General features: G+C 48.4%; 2 protein-coding genes across 2 annotated transcripts in view; one reads left to right on the top strand and one right to left on the bottom strand.

Annotated features, from left to right (window-relative positions):
- Positions 1–19,435, bottom strand: part of thoc7 (THO complex 7) — a 460,501-nt gene that overhangs the window by 233,553 nt on the left and 207,513 nt on the right. The window lies entirely within an intron of this gene.
- The window catches only part of atxn7 (ataxin 7), a 213,977-nt gene that overhangs the window by 80,313 nt on the left and 114,229 nt on the right, over positions 1–19,435 (top strand). Inside the window, exon 3 of the mRNA XM_072472337.1 lies at positions 15,382–15,486. Within this exon, the coding sequence (XP_072328438.1) occupies positions 15,382–15,486 (105 nt within the window). The remainder of the gene's footprint in view (positions 1–15,381; positions 15,487–19,435) is intronic.

The following is a 19,435-nucleotide window of genomic DNA, read 5'->3' as shown; positions in this document are numbered from 1 at the left end:
GCTCTTGTCACCATAATATTTATATGGCTAGTCCCGTTCAGTTTCTGGTCAATGATAATCCCAGGGTGTTAGTGTGCAATTCAGCAGTGGTAATGCCATTGAATGTCCAGCGGTGATGGTTAGATTCTCTTTTGTTGGAGATGGTCATTCCCTAGTACTTGTGTGGCACGAATGTTACTTATCCAGCCATATTGGCCAGGTCTTGCTGCATTTGGATATGATTCCTCAGATATTGAAGCAGTTCATGAACGGTGTAATCATCTGCCATCATCCCCACTTCTGACCTTATGATGGAAGGGAGGTCATTGATGAAGCAGCTGAAGATGGTTAGGCCAAGGACACTACCCTGAGGAACTCCTGCAGTGATGTCCTGGAGCTGAAATGATTGACTTCCAACCACCACAGCCATCTTTCTTTGTGCCATGTATAACTCCAACCAGCAGAGAGATTTTCCCCGGATTCCCATTGACTCCAGTTTAGTAAGGCTTCTGATGCCACGCTTAGTCAAATGGTGCATTGATGTCAAGGGCAGCCATGCTCCCCTCACCTCTGGAGTTCGGCTCTTTAGTCCATGTTTGAATTAAGGCTGTAATGTCAGGAGTCAAGTGGCCCTGACGGAACCCAAATTGAGTGCCAGTGAGCAGGTTATTGCTAAACAAATGCTGCTTAATAGCACTGTTGTTAACCCATTGCATCACTTTGATGATTGTGCGTCGACTGATGGGGTGCTAATTGGTTGGGTTTGATTTATCTTGGGTTTTGTGTACAGGACATTTCTGGGAAGCTTTTCGCATTTCTTGTAAGTGTCAGTTGTAGCTTTACTGAAACAGCTTGGCTATGGGTGCAGACATGTTCTGGAGCACAAGCGCTAGAATATTGTCAGAGCCCATAGCCGTTGAAGTATCCAGTGCCTTCAGCTGTTCCTTAATGTCATGTGGAGTAAATCAAGTTGGCTGAGGACCTCCCGGGAGATGGATCACCCACTTGCAACAATCATCAGCCAGAAGGGCCAAATGCTTCCGCTTATCTTTTGTACTGATGTTCTGGGCTCTCCTGTCATTAAGGATAGGGATATTTGTGCAGTGTCCTCCTCCAGTGAGTTTATTGTCCACCACCATTTACCACTGGGTGTGGCAGGACTGCAGAGCTTGGATCCCTTGGTTATGCAATTGCTTAGCTCTATCTATTGTATGCTGCTTTCACTGTTTGACACATGAGTAATCCTGTGTTATAAATAAGTCGACAATATATTTTGGGTATGCCTGGTGTTGCTACTTGCATGTCCTCCTGCACTCTTCATTGAACCGGGGTTAATCCCCCTGATTTAGTGGTAATGGTAGAGTGGGGATATGCCAGGCCATGAGATTACAGATTTGAATACGATTCGGTCTCATGGTTGCTCTTAAATTTCTCAATCTGCTCGAAATCTTTCCCAATTAGCACAGCACTTAGCCAACAAGAGGGGGCGCAATTCTAGATTTCGCCTTGGGAAATGAAGCTGGGCAAGTGGATGAAGTAGCAGTGGTGGATCATTTTGGCGATAGTTACCATAATATAGTAGATTTAGCATCATTATGGAAAAGGATAAAAGTAGAACAGGAGTAAAAGGCTAAATTGGTGGAAGACCAATTTGACAAAGAGGTGAGCTGTCAAGGGTGGATTGGATACAGTTATTGGAAGAAAAAACTGTCAAATCACTGGGAGGCGTTCGAAGCTCAAATTCTACACTCTAGCCACGTCCCCACAAAGCAAAAGCGTGGTATGGCCAAATCTAGAGTTGCCCCTGGTAATCCAGAAGCATATAGGGCAAGAAAAGGCTGAAAAAGCAGGTTTTATAACAGTCATAAAAATCTTAATACTGTAGGAAGCCTAGAGGAGCATAGAAAGTACAGGGATGAAGTAAACATGGAAACTGGAAAGCAAATTGACAGGTAGAAGCAATGGAAATCCTAAGATTTTTTTTACAGTACATTAAGCACAAGAGAATAACTAAGGAAAAGATTTTAGAGATGTACATGAAATGAAATGAATAAAATTGCTTATTGTCACAAGTAGGCTTCAAATGAAGTTACTGTGAAAAGCCCCTAGTCTCCACATTCTGGCGCCTGTTCGGGGAGGCTGGTACGGAAATTGAACCGTGCTGCTGGCCTGCCTTGGTCTGCTTTCAAAGCCAGCGATTTAGCCCTGTGCTGAACAGCCCCTCATGGTAACTTTCAAAAGATGTGGGCAGGGTTCTGAACGAGTACTTTATCTCTTTTCTTCACTAAGGAGAGGGGTGATGCACAAAATCTAGTTGGAGGAGTGTGAAATATTAGATACAAAAGCATAGTGAGAGAGGAACTGCTGAAGGGACTGACCTCCTTAAGTGGATAAATCCCTGGGGCCAGATGGATTATATTCCAAGCAGTTGAAGGAAGCCAGGGAGGAAATAGCAGATGCTCCAAGGATCATTTTCTAATCAACACTAGATACAGATGAGGTCCAAGAGAATTGGAGATCTGCAAATATACTGTTTTAAAGAGGGTGCGAGTGATGTGCCCAAGAAATATATAGGCCAGTCAGGTTGACTCTGGTGGTCGGCAAATCATTGGAAACAATTTTGAGAGACAGGATAAACTCTCAGGTAGAAAGGCACGGATAGTCAGTATGGTTTTTGTTCGGGGAAGATCGTATTGTACTAACTTAATAGAATTTTTTTGAGGAAACAACAATGGAGGAATGATGAGGGTAGTGCCATGCATGCTGTCTATGTGGATTTCAGTAAGGCATTTGACAAAGTCCCACATGGCCAGAAAAGTGAGATCTGATGGGATACAGAGGAAGGTGGCAGGAGGTTGGACCCCAAATTGGCCCAGTGATGGGAAACAATTGGTAATGATCGGTGGATGGGTTTGCAAATAGAAAATGGCTTCCACTGGTGTTCCACAGGGCTCAGTGTTGGGGTCCTTGTTGTTTGATGTATATATTAATGATTTAGACTTAAATGTGGAAAGCATGATTGGGAAACGTGTAGTGCGGCAGCTGTGCTAACCACTGCCGCCGTGCTGCCTGTGATGAGGATAGTTGTCGATTCCAGAATGATAACAATAGTTTGGTTGAATGAGCGGAGAAATGGCAAATGTAATTCAATTGGTAAATGCATTTGGGGGGGGCAGACAAAGCATGGGAATATTGAATAAATGGAAAGATATTGGAAGGGGTTGAGAAAATGAGTGCATGGGTGCGATTCTCCCATGCCGCGCCGGTTAGGAGAATCGCCTGCCACGGCAGCTTTCCATGCGACGCCAGTCCGACGCCCCAAGTGGCGAGATCGGCCCCGTCGAGTTCTGCGCGGCGCAGGCCGGAGAATCGCCCGAGACACCCAAAATGGTGATTCTCCGCTACCCCCGCTATTCTCCAGCCCAGATGGGCCGAAGTCCCGACGGCGTGACCCTAGTTCACGCCGTCTCTGTTCACACCTGGTAAATAAAGTCGTCAGCCAGTCGTGCTGGCTGACACTGAGGAGGTGAGCGGACTGGTCCGGAGCTCCTGCAGACCGGGTTGGCTTCCCCGAGAACGCTGCGGCCAATGGGGGGTGGGAGGGAGGGGGGGGGGGTGAAGGAGGGAGGGAGGGGGAGGGAGGGAGTGGGGAGGGAGGGGAGGTGAGGGGGGAGGGTGTGGAGGTGAGGGGGGAGGGTGTGGAGGTGGGGGGGGGAGGGTGTGGAGGTGGGGGGGAGGGAGGGAGTGGAGGTGGGAGGAGGGGGAGGGAGGGAGTGGAGGTGGGGGGGAGGGAGTGGAGGTGGGGGGGAGGGAGTGGAGGTGGGGGGGAGGGAGTGGAGGTGGGGGGGAGGGAGGGAGTGGAGGTGGAGGGAGGGAGTGGAGGTGGGGGGGAGGGAGGGAGTGGAGGTGGGAGGGGGGAGGGAGGGAGTGGAGGGGGGTGAGGGAGTGGAGGTTGGAGGTGGGGGGGAGGGGAGGGAGTGGAGGGGAGGGGAAGGGAGGGAGTGGAGGGGAGGGAGGGAGTGGAGGGGAGGGAGGGAGTGGAGGGGAGGGAGGGAGGGAGGGAGTGGAGGTGAGGGAGTGGAGGGGAGGGAGTGGAGGGGAGGGAGGGAGTGGAGGGGAGGGAGGGAGTGGAGGGGAGGGAGGGTGTGGAGGGGAGGGAGGGAGTGGAGGGGAGGGAGGGAGTGGAGGGGAGGGAGGGAGGGGAGGGGAGGGAGGGAGGGGAGGGGAGGGAGGGAGGGGAGGGGAGGGGGTTGAGGGAGTGTGGAGGGTGTCGTCCATCCGCAGATGCCACATGTCAGCAGCCCTGATATGGCAGGACGGTGACGATGACACGGCCGCAGGTTGTCGTGTGGCTGATGGGCACAGGCCACTGGCACACTGGTGAGGAGGACGGTGTGAACTGACCGTTGGACACAGATAGTGACCAGGGGTTAGGCTGGCTGCGTGTCTGCAGCGCGACCGGGGCTCACGGGTATCCCATGCAACCCGGCTGCCAAGGTGTGGAAGAACCTCCGTGTAACATGTCGTTTCTCTGGCCCCCCCCCCCCCAACCATCCTCCTGCAGGTCACCATGTATGCCAACCAGACAGCGATGTTCACTGCCGTGGTTGGAGCCACTGCACTGCATGTGGCCATCCGGCAGCGTAGACTGCGACGGCCCACAGTGGCTGCAGATGCAGTGGCTGCTGCTGCTGCAGCAGAGGGGATGGCCGTGGAGTGGCCCGTCATTGCCCCGCAGGCCCGGAATGTCCAGGGGGATGCCGAGGGGAACATTGACTCCCCCGACGGCGAGGAATGCACAGGAAGCGGGCACTGATATCGAAGTGCTTGGGAGGGGGAGGGGGAGGAGAGGAGGAGGAGCCACTGATGATGGTGCCAGGGCGCCACAGGCGTCCAGCAAGGCCGAGGGTGTACCGTGACCGAATGTCTTTCAAGACCCTACCGGACATTACATGCAGGAGGAGACTAGGGTTCAGCATTGAGACGGTCACATATATATGCCACCTTGTGGCGCACCACGTGGAACGAGAGGAGGACACGCTATACCAGTCTCCGTCAAGGTGACCGTGGCCCTAAACTTTTACACTACCGGTTCCTTCCAGGCGACGAGCGGAGACCTATCCGGGATCTCACGGGCATCGGTCCACAGGTGCATCCGGGCCGTAACCGACGCCATCGCGGACAGGTACATTAAATTCCCCGAGGACCAAGCACAGCAGGAAGCACGGGCACGTGGATTCTCCAAGGTGGCCGGGATACCGATGGTCCAGGGTGTCATCGATGGTGTGCACGTCCCCATGCGCCCGCCTGCAGACAACAGGGAAGTGTTCATGAACAGGAAGGGCGCATACTCCATGAACATTCAGGTGGTGTGCGACCACCACATGAAGATCATGCACGTGTGCGCAAAGTACCCCGGGAGTGTGCATGACGCTTACGTTCTGGCACAGTCGTTCATCCCCGCAATGTTCGATGGATGCCCCCCCCCGGCTGAGGGGCTGGTTGCTGGGCGACACGGGCTATCGACGTCAATACGGAGGCCTCAGACCAACGCGGAGAGCCTATACAACGAGGCCCATGCAGCAACCAGGGGTGTGGTGGAGCAGGTGCTTTACCCTGCTAAAGATGCGATTCAGATTCCTGGACCTCTCCGGATTGCACTACATTGATGATTGTGTAAGCGGGTGTGATCAGTGCCATGTTGAATGATGACAGCCCGCTCTGCGATGAGCTGTGAGCTCAGATTCGCCAGCCAAGGTCTGACTCATGGCTATAGCTGAACCATCCACCCCGATGGTCACAGCGTTCGTCACGGACACTTCATCACGTGCCCGTGTGGGGTAGCTGGCGTCGGAGTGCCGAGGACTACGGTGTCCGATTTTGGGAGGCGGGGGGAAAGGGACAGCACATCCGGCATCGACGTTGAACTGCTCGTTAACCCCTGCGCCACTCGGTCACCCTCACGAGCCCCCTGGCACCTGACTTAGCGCAACAGTGAGTTTAATTGTGAAATTCACATACAGATGCCCTACCCCCTACAACTAAACTGCCCTGCACCCGTGCCAACTTACTATGTTTCTAACTTCTTTGCCTTACGGGCCCTACCACTACGCCTAGGTGTCTCCCCAGATGGTACAGCAGGAGTGGAGGCGGACTGCTGAGAATCACGCCCTGCGACATGGCTCCCAGTCGGCACGCGTTTCCTGTGGCGGCCCGGCTTCGATGGGCCAGGCTGCTCGGCGTGCTGGATGGCGTGGTGCCACCCTGTCCTGCCTGCTGCCCACCAGATGCGCCAGGGACGGAACGGGGGAAGGCCAAGTGTTCAGGGACGCCCCTTGCTGGAGGTACCGGGATGGGCCCCAGAACCACCACCTCCCTCGGGGAGCCCGGTGGCCCCCGGTCCTCACTGTGGGACGGAGGTGCAATCGGAGACATGCCGCGTCCCACCACCGACACCTGACGCTGCCAGCCCTGGAGGCCTGCAGCGGTATCGACCATTGTCCGAATGTTCGCAGAGACGGAGAACAGGGAGTGCGACATTCCTGCGAGGGACTGTGCTACCTCAACCTGTGAGTGCGCTACACCACCCAACACGTGCGCCAGGCGGTGTATGCTCTCCGCGACTGACTGGTGGGACTGTGACATGGCCTGCTGGGACCGGGCCATGGCATGGTGAGACTCGGCCAGGGCCCGGAGCGCGGCAGCAATGTCGTGTTGGCTCTGGCGCATGGCTACCTGCGAGAGGGCAGCCCTCCTGGGCCATGGATGACGCATGCACGTGAAGCCCAACGCCTTGCAGAACCTGACCAATGGCCGAAACCGTTTCACCCATTGCCTACACCGCGGACGCCACCCGTGCGGTGTCGGCCTGGGTGGCTGCAATGAGCGGCACCACTCCCTGCTCCTGGACGCGAATGGACTCCTCCAACTGCGTGTGCAGGTCCTGGAAGATGGCCCTCATCCCGTTATTCAGTCCCTGGGTGTCCACGTGCATCGGGTGTCCGGGTGGGTCAAGTACATCCAGGAACCCGGGAACCTTCTGGGCGGCAGCTATTTGCTGGGCCTAGGCTGCCCTCCGACCGTCCAGCCCCTCTGCTGCTCCAAACTCCACCTGCTGTACCGGCTCGGCTGTGTGGTGCGCACCAGACAGTGACCCGGGAGCCTCATCACTTATTTGCCCAACCGAGATGAGTGTCTCTGCGATGGTGGATGGTGTGGGAGACAGCAGTGCCGCTAGCTCGAGGTCATCATCCGTAAAGAAGTCTGGTGTGTCCTGGTCCCCCTCATGGCCCGACGCAGGGTGCATTCGGCCCATGTCATGTTCCGCTCCGGTGATTCCATGGACTGTGTGGCCGTCCTCTGTGTGTCACCGTCCACTGTCCCCGTCACTGTCGTGGCTCATGGCCCTACCTTCGGGCAATGCACAGCCATCACTTTCGTCACTGTCCGTCCTGTGCTCCTCAGTATTGTCTCTGTCCGTCCTCTGTGCGTCCCCCTCCAGCGTCCCAGACTGAGAGGATGGCCCTCCTGTTCGACCTCCTGCCACCCTCTGGCGTGTGTCCCTGGGTGCGGTTGAGGTTGCAGATGGTCGGCTGTGTCTTGGCCGAGAGGACCCTGGACATTCGGCGGCTGCCCCTGGGGGACACAACGATACGGGGTTCGTTAGACACGCTGGGCTGGGTGTATGGTGGTGGTGGTGGTGGTGGTGGGGGAGGGGATCGAGGGTGCAGTGGCCAGAGTGTGAGGGGGGAGGGAATCGGGGGTGCAGTGGTCAGTATGTGAGGGGGGCGATGACGGGCTGAGGGGGGTGGGGGGGAAGGAGGAGGAGGAGGACATGCAGGGTTGTCTCACTTGCTTCTGCGCCTCCGACCTGGCATGGCGCGACCTCCCGGGTGGCGGACCCCCCAGCGAGGTCCAGGGCCCTCTGCTCGTGAACATTTAGGGGGTGCAGCACAGGAGAACCCCCTCCGGTTCTCATACGCTCACGGGGGGGGGGGGGTTGGATAAAGCATCACAATTAGGTGGGTATCATCAGGGCGTGCAGATATAGGCTATATTAATGCTGGGTGGGGAGACAGTTGGAGCCACGCCATGGCATCTTTCCAGGGGGTCGGGGTGCTCATGTGGGCCGAGTACAACGTTGTGCACCCTGACCCCCCCCCCCCCCCCCCACTTCCCCCTCGTGCCCGGAGGGGGCGGGGTTGGTTGTGACCCGGGGGCACCCTCGTGGCACATATCCTGGCAGTCCGTGCAGCTTCTTCCTACACTGCTCCCCGGACCGGGGTGTGTGCCCCACAGCACTCAGTGGTGCCAACCACGCCTCACCATGCTGGATGGCTGCCGATGCCCACGTCTTGGGCAGAGGGTGGCCCTTCGTTGTTCAACTTAATCGAGGAGGGTGTCCAGGTCCGTGTCCCGGAATCTCGGTGCGGCTCGTCGGGGCTCAGCCATCTCTCCTTCTCCTCCTCCTCCTCCTCCTGGGTCCTTCTGTGCGCGGATCGTGCCATTTATGGTGCTGCGCGGCGTCATTCGGGCGTCGCGCGCTTACGATGCTGCTTTCGCGCCACACCCCCCGAGTTCCTCGTGGCCCCCGCTCCTAGCCCATTTCCGGGGCCTGAATCGGTCGCGATTGGGGCCGTTTCACGCCGTCTTGGAACTCGATGGCGTTCACGACGGCGCAGGGACTCTGTCATGACATCGGAGAATCCTGCCCCATTTCTTTAGGTCCTCGAAGGTGGCTGGCCAAGTGGTCAAAAAAGCCGATGGAATGCTTTCCTTTAAAGTAGGGATGTAATGCTGGAATTGTATAAAACACTGGTTAGGCAACAGCTGGAGTTTTGTGCACAGCTGTGGTCACAATGTTACAGGGAGGTCATAATTACTCTGACAAGAGCGCAGAGGAGATTTACAAGACTGTTGCCAGATCTTAAAAATTGCAGCAATGCGAAGAGATTGGATAAGCTACGGTTGTTTTCCTTCAAACAGAGGAGGCTAAGGGGGCGACCTCATTGAATTGTACAAAATTGAGGGGCCTAATAGGGTAGACGGGAACAACTTGTTTCCCCTAGCTGATGGGTCCATTGCCTGGTGAATGGGAGAAGGGTTAGAGGTGACACGAGGAAAGACTTCCACCCAGAAGGTTGGGTGTCTGGAATTCACTGCCTACATTTGTGATTGAGGCTGAAACACTCAACTCATTTGCATCTGAAATGCTGTACGTAACCTGCAAGGCTATGGAGCAAGGCTGGAAAGAGGGATTAAAATGAGCGGATAGTTTTTTTTCTCCTTTGGCCAGCGTAGACACAACAGACTGAATGTCCCCTTTCTGTACCTTTCCGTTCTGTGGTTCTTCAACAAAATGGGAGGGTGAAAATGGGACTTCTGTTGTTCATATTGCCTCCAATTGATGACGAGCTGAATCCAATGTGAGTGACAGTGACCCAGGATAGCCATGGCTAAAGGAATTTCCTGTACCAGCCTCCCCGAACAGGCGCCGGAATGTGGCGACCAGGGGCTTTTCACAGTAACTTCATTTGAAGCCTAATTGTGACAATAAGCGATTTTCATTTCATTTCATTTTCATTTAGCTAAAATGTCTTTTGAAAAGGTGTAAAATTTCAGGTCCAGCTACCAGTGTTCCCTCTAAGCTATGCAGATGCATGGCTGCGCCCTACTGTAGCCCGTACTATGTAGTGTAATAAAGAGGCACTGCACAACAGAAAAATTAGTGAAACCCTGGCAATGCCCTCTTCTTTTCCCGTGATTAAGGACGTTTTGACCACTTATTATTTTAAGGAAGATAAATCCTTCACTCCACCCACAATTCTCCTGCACTGTGATGTTCCCAGAGATGATAAAACAAGCACTACGTGTGATTGCAATGATCAAATAAGTTTTTAAAAAAAGTTTATTTACGTTTTGTTTTTATTTTCCGGAGGGTCATTTCTGGTAGCTCTGGGCTTTTCGCTCTGTTGCTCTTTTTAGCCTTAGTTTTATTACCTCTGATTATGTCACCTTTGCTCACGAGTCGCCAGGTATCTTTCTGATACCGCCACGTGGTTCAAGCTCGAGTTATGATTAATAAGTCAGCACACCACTTAGTAAGATTGAAATTAACCGTCATTTATCATATACGACAAGTAATGCTTACACAATAATCCTACTATCTATATAGAAACCTATCACTACTGACCAATACTTAACTTTAGGAAGGGCCCACCAGGTCAGGGAAACGAATGGCTTATCGAATCGGATCTGGCCCGCGGGATTCATAAAGGCTGATACAGGTCGATGGCTAGGAGTCTTTATCAGGTAGCGATCGCTGGAGTCAAACTTACAGTTTCTGGTTGATGTTCTTGCGAAGGTCTCGAGCAGGAGAAGAAGGGAGAGAGAGATCTGAACTTGGCCCCTCACTTTATAGGGCCCCGGGGCTTCCCGCCTCTCGGGGCGGCCCTTGACCCCGAGTCCCAAGTGATTGGACTTGTTCCCAATCACTGGGTTCGATATGTCCAATAATGGGTCGATTCCTCGATCGGGGGGTGGTCGTTCACCTGTCTTTGTTTCGGCCACTGCAGGCGCCGACAGGTCTGGCCCGGCATTCAATTGCTAATATGTTGCAATTGTTCCCGGGGATAGCCGATTAAACTGCAGATGTCTGGGTTGATGTGCTGCTAATGGTCTTGAGTATCGATCTGGGCCGACTTCCCCAGAGCCGAATACGCTATTCTGTCTGCAGCTGTCCATTTGTGTCCTGTTGGCTGCTTTTCCCATCAGCCTTTTCGGTGAGCCATTTTAAATCGAGTTTTGGCCAAATTAATAGGGAATCAGCCATTTTAGGTGGCTACAGCTCCTTCTATGGGAGACCCTGGCTGTAAGAAAAACTTGGCCAAATAAATAATGGAGAGGACCGGCAGCAACAAGTCTATGTGATTGATACTGGTTCTGTTCTGGAGAGGGTGGGGGTGGGGGGTTAGATTGCTTCTTGGGGTACGTATGTAACTTCCTCTTGGAACTGGGGTTCTCGTGGATTTTCTTTGTTTTTTTTGTATTGTTGGGTATGATTTATCCGTTCTTGGCTTTTGCATGGGTGCAGTTGAATCTGATATCCAAAAGAAATGGCCATGTTGGGTTGCTGATGCCTATGATGCTGCCTGAGGTGAGTGATTTGTGTGTTGGTGTGCCTGCAACCTGACTGCAAGTAGTGTGATGTGGGGGGATGTGCACTGTCCTGTCATGTCATGTTTTTAATCCTGTCCTTCCCTTGGTTAATGATGGGATCACAGGAATCTTCGGTTTCTCCCAGTGATTGTACCGAGCTAGTTGAGATGTTGTTTTCCAGTTCTGCTTTGTGCCCATGTATGTTGAGCCTTTTCGTTCCACTCTCCTTATTTATGATATTTCGTAGTTTTGATGCGTCCGTTTCTAAAATGTAAAATTCTAATAAATATACTTAAAAGTTTATTTACCTGAATGCTAAACAAGAGTGCCCCACTTTTATAGAACACTTATACTGATGACCAGCAATCCCTTGTTCCTGCTCCTTTACGCCAGATATGATTCTAGCCACCAAGAGTGTTTTCTCTAATCCTCACTGGTGCCACTCCGTCAAATGTTGCCTCAATGTCGAGGGAAGTCAACCTTCCTTCCTTTACTGGAATTTGGCTTGTATGTCCAAGATTGGACTAGGACCGTAATGGCATTGCCTACATCATTAGCCTTTGGAAGTAGGTGATCTTTGTGATGGAGATGATATAGGTTCGAATAGTGGTGACAACACCCCAAACTTGTCAACAGCTTGAGCCAGTGAATGGAGAGGGGAATACAGCTCCTGCAAAGGTACAGAATTTGGGGTGAAGCTGAAAACCATGCCTTCAGCATTCCCAACATTTCATTGGAAGAAATTGGCTTATCCAAGTCTGGATGTTTGATTAGATGTGTGAGGCTGAGGCGGATAGTGGAGTGATATGTGTTTCCTCATCATGCATAATGGAGCTTGCCCCATGCCCATGGATGTTGTCACCATGAGACAGCAAGTAGACGAGGAAGTGGAGACCAACAATAGACTTGATGGTGCAGGAAGAGAGGCTGCTGCTGGAGATATTCTCTTTCGGGAAGATTGGAACCAAGTGAAGATAGAAACAAACTGGAGAATGTGTGGATGTCGTGGTGTTGGAAGGTGTCGTCAAGGGTTAATGCAGCATCATTACTGTCAAAGAGGATGTCACTTGTGACTTCGATAGGGATGTTTTGGTGCATTGGCATGGATAGAAACCTGATAGTAATGATTCAAACATGGGAGATGGAGAAATGAGAAAAAGGTGCACGTCGGTTTGTAGCATCTTTGGCATCTGAATGAAGCGTCTGAATCTTGGTGACAAATTCACTGTGCAGGTTATGGCTCTGTGGGGAAAACCCAATTGGAAAATTCAGCATTTTTCCTGCCGTGCCAGATCTTGTCTGGCCTTGAAACAAACTGCTGTAACCAAAATGACCTGGCCTTTGAGCATATTTGCTGGACCCTGCTGCTCAGTTTGTCATTTGTACAAGAGTTCCACTATCCAGTGAATATGACTGCCCTGCTCTTACCTGAGACGGCATTGTAACCTTCAGATGAGAAGGAGAAAAATATCACACCTAACAACTTAAAGGAAGCTTAGTAAAATGGCAGCTATTTAAATTTATTAGATATCTACTTGAAGATAAAGTATGTACTAATGTACAGCAGGTGTGCAGGGATTAAAAGATTAGCTTGCTGGTTGCCTATTTACACGCTGATGTTCATTTGGAGCTATGAACAGTTCATTGCTGGAATGCAAGAAAAGGTTTTTAATAACAAGTACATTTTGAAGCTGAATTACACGTGTAAACATGGGGATATTAAATTTTAGGTGGCTCTATTTAAAATGATACAAATCATTACCGATTCTGTGGTAACATGATCATATCACTGTTTGAGCAGGCATATTTGCCTGGCTTTTCCTCATTTTAAATATTTTATTTAAAATATGGACACCATGACTGATATTTTGAACATGTTGTTTCAAGGTGTCTGATTTGTTGAATCCGGTACACGTCTAGCATATTTGTATTATGTAGACTAATGCTCCAATTCAGCTCATTGTTATGCTGGTAGGCTGTCCTCTCTTGTTATGTAAAGTACAGGTATGGATGAGATCTGAAAATTATGGTGTAGTGGTAATGTCACCGGTTAAGTATATTGCCCTGGGGATTCAAGTTCAAATCCCACCACTGCAGCTGATGAAATTTAAATTCTGTTAATAAATCTGGAATATAAAGCTTGTCTCAATAATGGTGACCATGGCAACAATCATTGATTGTTGGAAAAACCCATCCAGTTCACTAATGTTCTTTTGGGAAGGAAATCACCTGATTTGACTTGCATGGAACTCCAGGTTCAACAGCAATGTGGTCGACTCTTAATTTGCCCCCTTAAGTCGCCTAGTAAGCCTTCCAGTTTCAGGGTAATTTAGATGTGGGCATTAAATGCTGCCCTCACCAGCGAGTCTCTGTTTCCATGAAAGAATAAAGAGAAAAGAAATGCTGGAACACTGATCTCCTGGCAAGAGAAAGAATTGGTGTTTCAGGTTGATGATCTTTCTTCAGAACTTAACAACCTGAAATGTTAACTCTTACTCTGCACAGATGCTGCCTGGCATGCTGAGCATTTTCAACATTTTCTGTTTATCAAATTTAATTTCCAGTACCCCACAGTATTTTACTTTTGAATGTACAGATGTTTCTCTTTTCTTCCTTGTCCACTTATCAAGTGGGCAATGTGTCTTTGTATCTTTATTATAGTTTAAATGTCTTGTGTATGGCATGCACATCCTGTAGATGTTGCAATTGTTTCCTGTCCTTGTTTTCTCGTTACTCTTTTCCTTCTGTAACAGTTTCTCGTTACTCTTTTCCTTCTGTAACAGTTTAAGAGTTTTACCCCTTGCTCAGTCTCCAAGGACAATAGGTGGTGCTGTTCTTCCATTCCAAGTGCCCATGTTCTTTTTCACACTCCCCACTCTAATTCTTCCCATTATAAAAGCCCATGTGACTGCATTTTCAACTGTTCTGAGCTCCTGAAATAGTAAAAACATTTGAAGAACCCATAACCAGGAAATGTGCCTATCACTTTTCATAGGAAGACCTTCAGTCATCTTTCCTCATACCTTTGGATCTCCTCCAAGGATTTTTACACCCAGCAAGCTCTTTCCCTAAAATCCATACTCTGCTAATTCCACCTCATTGTTCCTATGCCCCAGAAACATTGTTTAGTTTTCTGTCTTAATAAACAAGATCACTTTTTAAACTTCTACAAACTGGGCTTATAATATACATATTTATATTATGTATAATATGCATCGTGTATTTTAAGTAAATTCTCCCAGCTTATTGCAGTGCCCCATCCAGTACATCATCTCTTCCTGCCTGAATTTAGAACCGCAAGTTTTCAACATTTCATTTGGCTAATTTACACTGCTGTGCCTTGCTCTGTCTCTTTTTTTAAAAAGAAAACATTGCTGAGTCATTACATTAGCCCTTTTCCATGCCTGTGTTGGTGTGGTGAGTAAGCAAAAGTGCATCAGTGAAATATCACTTTGTTACTTCTCCAGATAAGCCTTGTATTTAACAGAGGTCAAATATTGCCTGTGTTAATGGTGAGAAGAATTTACCTCTGCTTTGTATCGAGGAGTTTCTTTTGGGGTTTACCTGTCCTTAAACCTTGAGCAAAGCTGGAGCAGTTTATGTATTGATGTTGAAATACAGACTATAGCTTCCATCTGCAGGTTTGCTATAATACTGTGATGTATTTTCACATGGGCATGCACAATACAGCTCATCTGATTCATTTGGCATTACGTAGGACCCAAGGTTTAACTGCTGTTTGCAGTGTTTGACCTGGATAATGTGATCACGTGACTGTTACTGGTGCGGTTATTTGCAGCAGCAGTTTACTAGTTCGTATTTTGGCTTATTTGATGGAGGGATAGGAGAGAAGGTTTAGAATCCACAAAATATCTGCTGCTTTTTGTGCTTGTTGATCTTCCTATTCTGATGTGGAATCAGATGTTTTTATTATTGTGGCTATGAATTTGAAGTAATTTGCTTTACTGAGAACGTAGCTAGTATTGCCATGAAAATTGTTTACCTCTATTTATAATATATGTTCTTAAATATTAACTGCTTTATGAAATGACACAGAAAACTATACAATTATCAGTCATCTTGCAATACCAGCTGTGTTTCTTAAATATAAAGTTACCTTGAAATTAATGTGCCTATAATTTACTGCTGAATAAAGTACAAATTGCAGGTTTTCATTTCTGAACATCATATGGAAACATGTAGCTATGATGTGAAATGTAATTTAATCTTGGTATCCTTTTACAGATATGCCAATATTTGGTCACTGTCCAGCGCATGATGATTTTTATCTGGTGATGTGTAATCATTGTAATCAGGTTGTAAAGCCCCAGGCCTTTCAAGCACATTATGGTGAGTTCAAAGTTTACTCAATACATACATATATCACTAGCTTATTTTGCTCAACGTTGCATCCTTGCTTTGAGGGGAGTATTACAGGAAATTTATCTGCATATGCTGATATAAAATCAAGAGGTCCCACATGATATTTTGCCTCTGATATTGTGTAGCCATTGTTCTTTTACAACCGCATCTGTTTAGTTGACTTGCCCTTGACAAATTGCTACCGTGAAGGGCAGGAAAAGCTTTGGTTGTATGAAAAATGGAAAGTTGTTGAGGATGAATTTTAGACATGGGTTGCTTTGTTGACTTCAATAAAGCTTGTGTAGCAATTCTCCAAACTTAAATCCGAACTGTATACAAATCAGAATTATCTTGAACTGGTGCTCAGAAGTGGGTGCAGTATTTTTTGGTGATATTGCAACGCTTCTAAATAAGTACAGTTTTGCCATCAGTTTTAACTCTGAACAGAAGCTCTGTAAATGCTTTATTTTGAGATTTACTCTGATGGAACAGTTGGTGTTGCCAGCTCTGGCTGGATGTACGTCTGTAGGTATTAATGCATACCCTTCCCTCTCCACTGCGCCCCCCCCCCCCCCCCCCCCCCACAATGGTCATCACCATGTCAACCTTGCAGCTCTACCATTCCACAGCAAATTAGATTTAGTCCAGTAGTTCCTAAGGTACTGTCCAAATCGTTTTGCTTTATTGATTAATCAATTCCAATGAAAAATATTTTATTAATAACAAAGAACAACACCAGAATAGGCCCTCTGGCCCTCCAAACATGCGCTGATCATGATGCCTGTCTGAACTAAAACCATCAGCACTTCCGGGGTCCGTATCCTTCTATTCCGATCCTATTCATGTAATTGTCAAGATGCCTCTTAAAGGGCAGCATGGTGGCGCAGTGGTTAGCATTGCTGCCTCATGGCGCCGAGGTCCCAGGTTCGATCCCAGCTCTGGGTCACTGTGTGGAGTTTGCACATTCTCCCCGTGTTTGCGTGGGTTTCACCCCCACAACCCAAAGATGTGCAGGGTAGGCTAATTGGCCACATTAAATTGCTCCTTAATTGGGAAAAAAAGAATTGGCTACTCTAAATTTTGTAAAAAAAAAAGATGCCTCTTAAATGCTATCATATCTGCTTCCACCACCTCCCCTGGCAGAGCTCACCACTCTCTCTTGCCTCACACATCTCCTCTAAATGTTTCCCCCCTTTCACCTTCAACTTATTCCCCCTAGTAATTGATCTTTCCACCTTGGGAAAAAGCGTCTGACTATCCATTTTGCCCATACCACTCTTATTTTTGTAAACCTATATCAGGTTGCCCCCTCAATCTCCTTTGTTCCAGTGAAAACAATCCTAATTTTTCCAACTTCTCCTCATAGCTAACATCCCCCAGACAAGGCAACATCCTGATAAACCTCTTCTGTACCCTGGGGCAGCACGGTGGCACAGTGGCTAGCACTGCTGTCTACAGCACGGAGGACCTGGGTTTGATCCCGTCCGCAGGTCAATGTCTGAGGAGTTTGCCCATTCTCCATGTCTGGGTGGGTTTCACCTCTACAACCCAAAGATGTGCAGGTTAGGTGGATTGGCCATGCTAGATTGTCCCTTAACTGGGAACAAAATAAGTGGGCACTATAAATTTGAAAAGAAACCCTCTTCTTCTGCACCCTCTCCAAAACAACCACATCCTTGTAGTGTGGCGACCAGAATTGTACCCAATATTCCAAATGTGGCCTAACTAAAGTTCTGTATAGCTGCAGCATGACTTGCCAATTTTCATACTCCGTGCCCCGACCGATGAGGGCAAGCATGCCATTTGCTGCCTTGTATACATTATCCACCTGCATTGCCACTTTCAGTGATTGTTGACCTTGCGTCTATATCTTTCTGCCTGTCAATACTCCTAAGGGTTCGGCCACTTGCTGTATAATTCCCACCTGTATTAGACCTTCCAAAATACATCATCTCACATTTCTCCGGATTAAACTCCATCTGCCATTCCTCCGCCCAAGTGTCCAACAGACCTATAATCCTGCTGTACCCTCTGGCAATCCTCTTCATTATCCGCAACTCCACCAATCTTTGTGCCGTCCGCAAACTTACTAATCAGACCAGTTACATTTTCCTCCAAATCATTTATATATACCACGAACAACAAGGGTCCCAGCACTGATTCCTGCGGAATGCCACTAGTCAGCCCTCTATTCAGAAAAGCACTCTTCTACTGCTACCCTCTGTCTTCTATGACTGGACCAGAGCCATTTTTGTATCCATCTTGTCCGCTCACCTCTGATCCTGTGTAACTTCACCTTTTGTACCAGTTTGCAATGAGGAACCTTATCAAAGGCTTTACTGAAGTCCATGTAGGCAACATCCACTGCACTTCCTTCACCAATCACCTTTGTCACTTCCTCAAAAAACCCGATCAAGTTAGTGAGGCACGACCTCCCCTTAACAAAACCATGCTAATAAGCTGCCTATTGCTAATAAGTCCATTTGTTTCCAAATGTGAGTAAACCTGTCCCTAAGAATCTTTCCAATAATTTTCCTACCACTGGCGCAAGGTTCACTGGCGTATAATTACCTGGAATGTCCCTGCTACCCTTAAAGGACCAATATTGCTATTCTCCAGTCCTCTGGGACCTCACCTGTAGTCAATGGGGACATAAAGATTTCTGTCAAGGTCCCTTGCCTCCCTCTGTATTCTGAGGTAGATCCCATCAGGCCCTGGGGATTTATCTACCGTTATCTTTTTAAGACCCCTAACATCACCTCCTTTTTGATATCGACATGACCCAGAATATCTACACACCCCTCCCTAGACTCCTCATCCACCAAGTCCTTCTCTTTGGTGAATACTGATGCAAAGTACTAATTTAGTGCCTTGCCCATTTTCTCTTGCTCCACACATAGATTCCCACACATAGATTCCCCCCACTGTCCTTGAGTGGGCCAACCCTTTCCCTGGCTTATACTTTTGCTCTTTAAGTATAAAATACCTTCGGATTCTCCTTAATCCTGTTTGCCAAGGACATGACCCCTTTTAGCCTTCCTAACTCCTTGCTTAGTTCCTTCCTACTTTCTTTATATTCTTCACAGGCTTTGTCTATTCTCATCCTTCTAGACCTTATGAAAGCTTCCTTTTCCTTTTTGACTAGTCTCATAATATCCCTCGTTATTCAAGGTTCCGGAAACTTGCCATGCTTATCCTTCACCTTCACAGGAACATTCCGGTCCTGAATTCTAATCAACTGACGTTTGAAAGACTCCCACATGTCAAATGTTGATTTTATCCTCAAAACTGCCGCCACTCTTTCTCTCCTCCATCCCCCTCTAAATTCTTCAGTTCCTGCCTAATATTGTTGTAATTCGTCTTTCCCCAATTTAGCACCTTCACCCGTACTACTCTTGTCCTTATCCATGAGCTTATTAGGAGCTTTGTAAAACTTTCTGTATTCATGTGATGGTGTTCAGCCCTTTTGTTTGGTGTGCATGGTTTCCCTAATATCCTTTGTCTAATTTATTGATAGGGGGGAGATTGAAAGGGAGAGATAGAGCATGCTATTTGTGGGCAACTTGTAATTGTCAACAACCTTGTCTCTAATTTGTGGAACTGAGTCACGCTACTATCAACATCTCTATTCTTGGTCCAAGCTTAATGACAGTGGTGTCTTCATTCTGTAACAGAGTGACCTCTGGAGGTTGGTTTTGCTTCCTTTCATGATGGAAGAGTCCATTTTAGCTGAGATAGCGCATTGTAAGATATAGCATGCATGTTTCTGTTACATTACTGTTTTGATTTAAGCCTTTTTAAAATATGTTGCACAATGTTTTTTCATTGCTGTTTAGAGAACATAAAGTATTCGAGGCATAACCAGACTAATCAAAGTTACTTCAACAATCCAAAGATGTCTCTATAATAGGCCCTTTTTTTTCCTGTTTGGCACTTC

Source organism: Scyliorhinus torazame, chromosome 13 (genome assembly GCF_047496885.1).
Source record: "Scyliorhinus torazame isolate Kashiwa2021f chromosome 13, sScyTor2.1, whole genome shotgun sequence".
NCBI classification, from domain to species: domain Eukaryota; kingdom Metazoa; phylum Chordata; class Chondrichthyes; order Carcharhiniformes; family Scyliorhinidae; genus Scyliorhinus; species Scyliorhinus torazame.
Note: the sequence above shows the minus strand (reverse complement) of the source record. Positions and strands in the feature narration are given on the sequence as shown.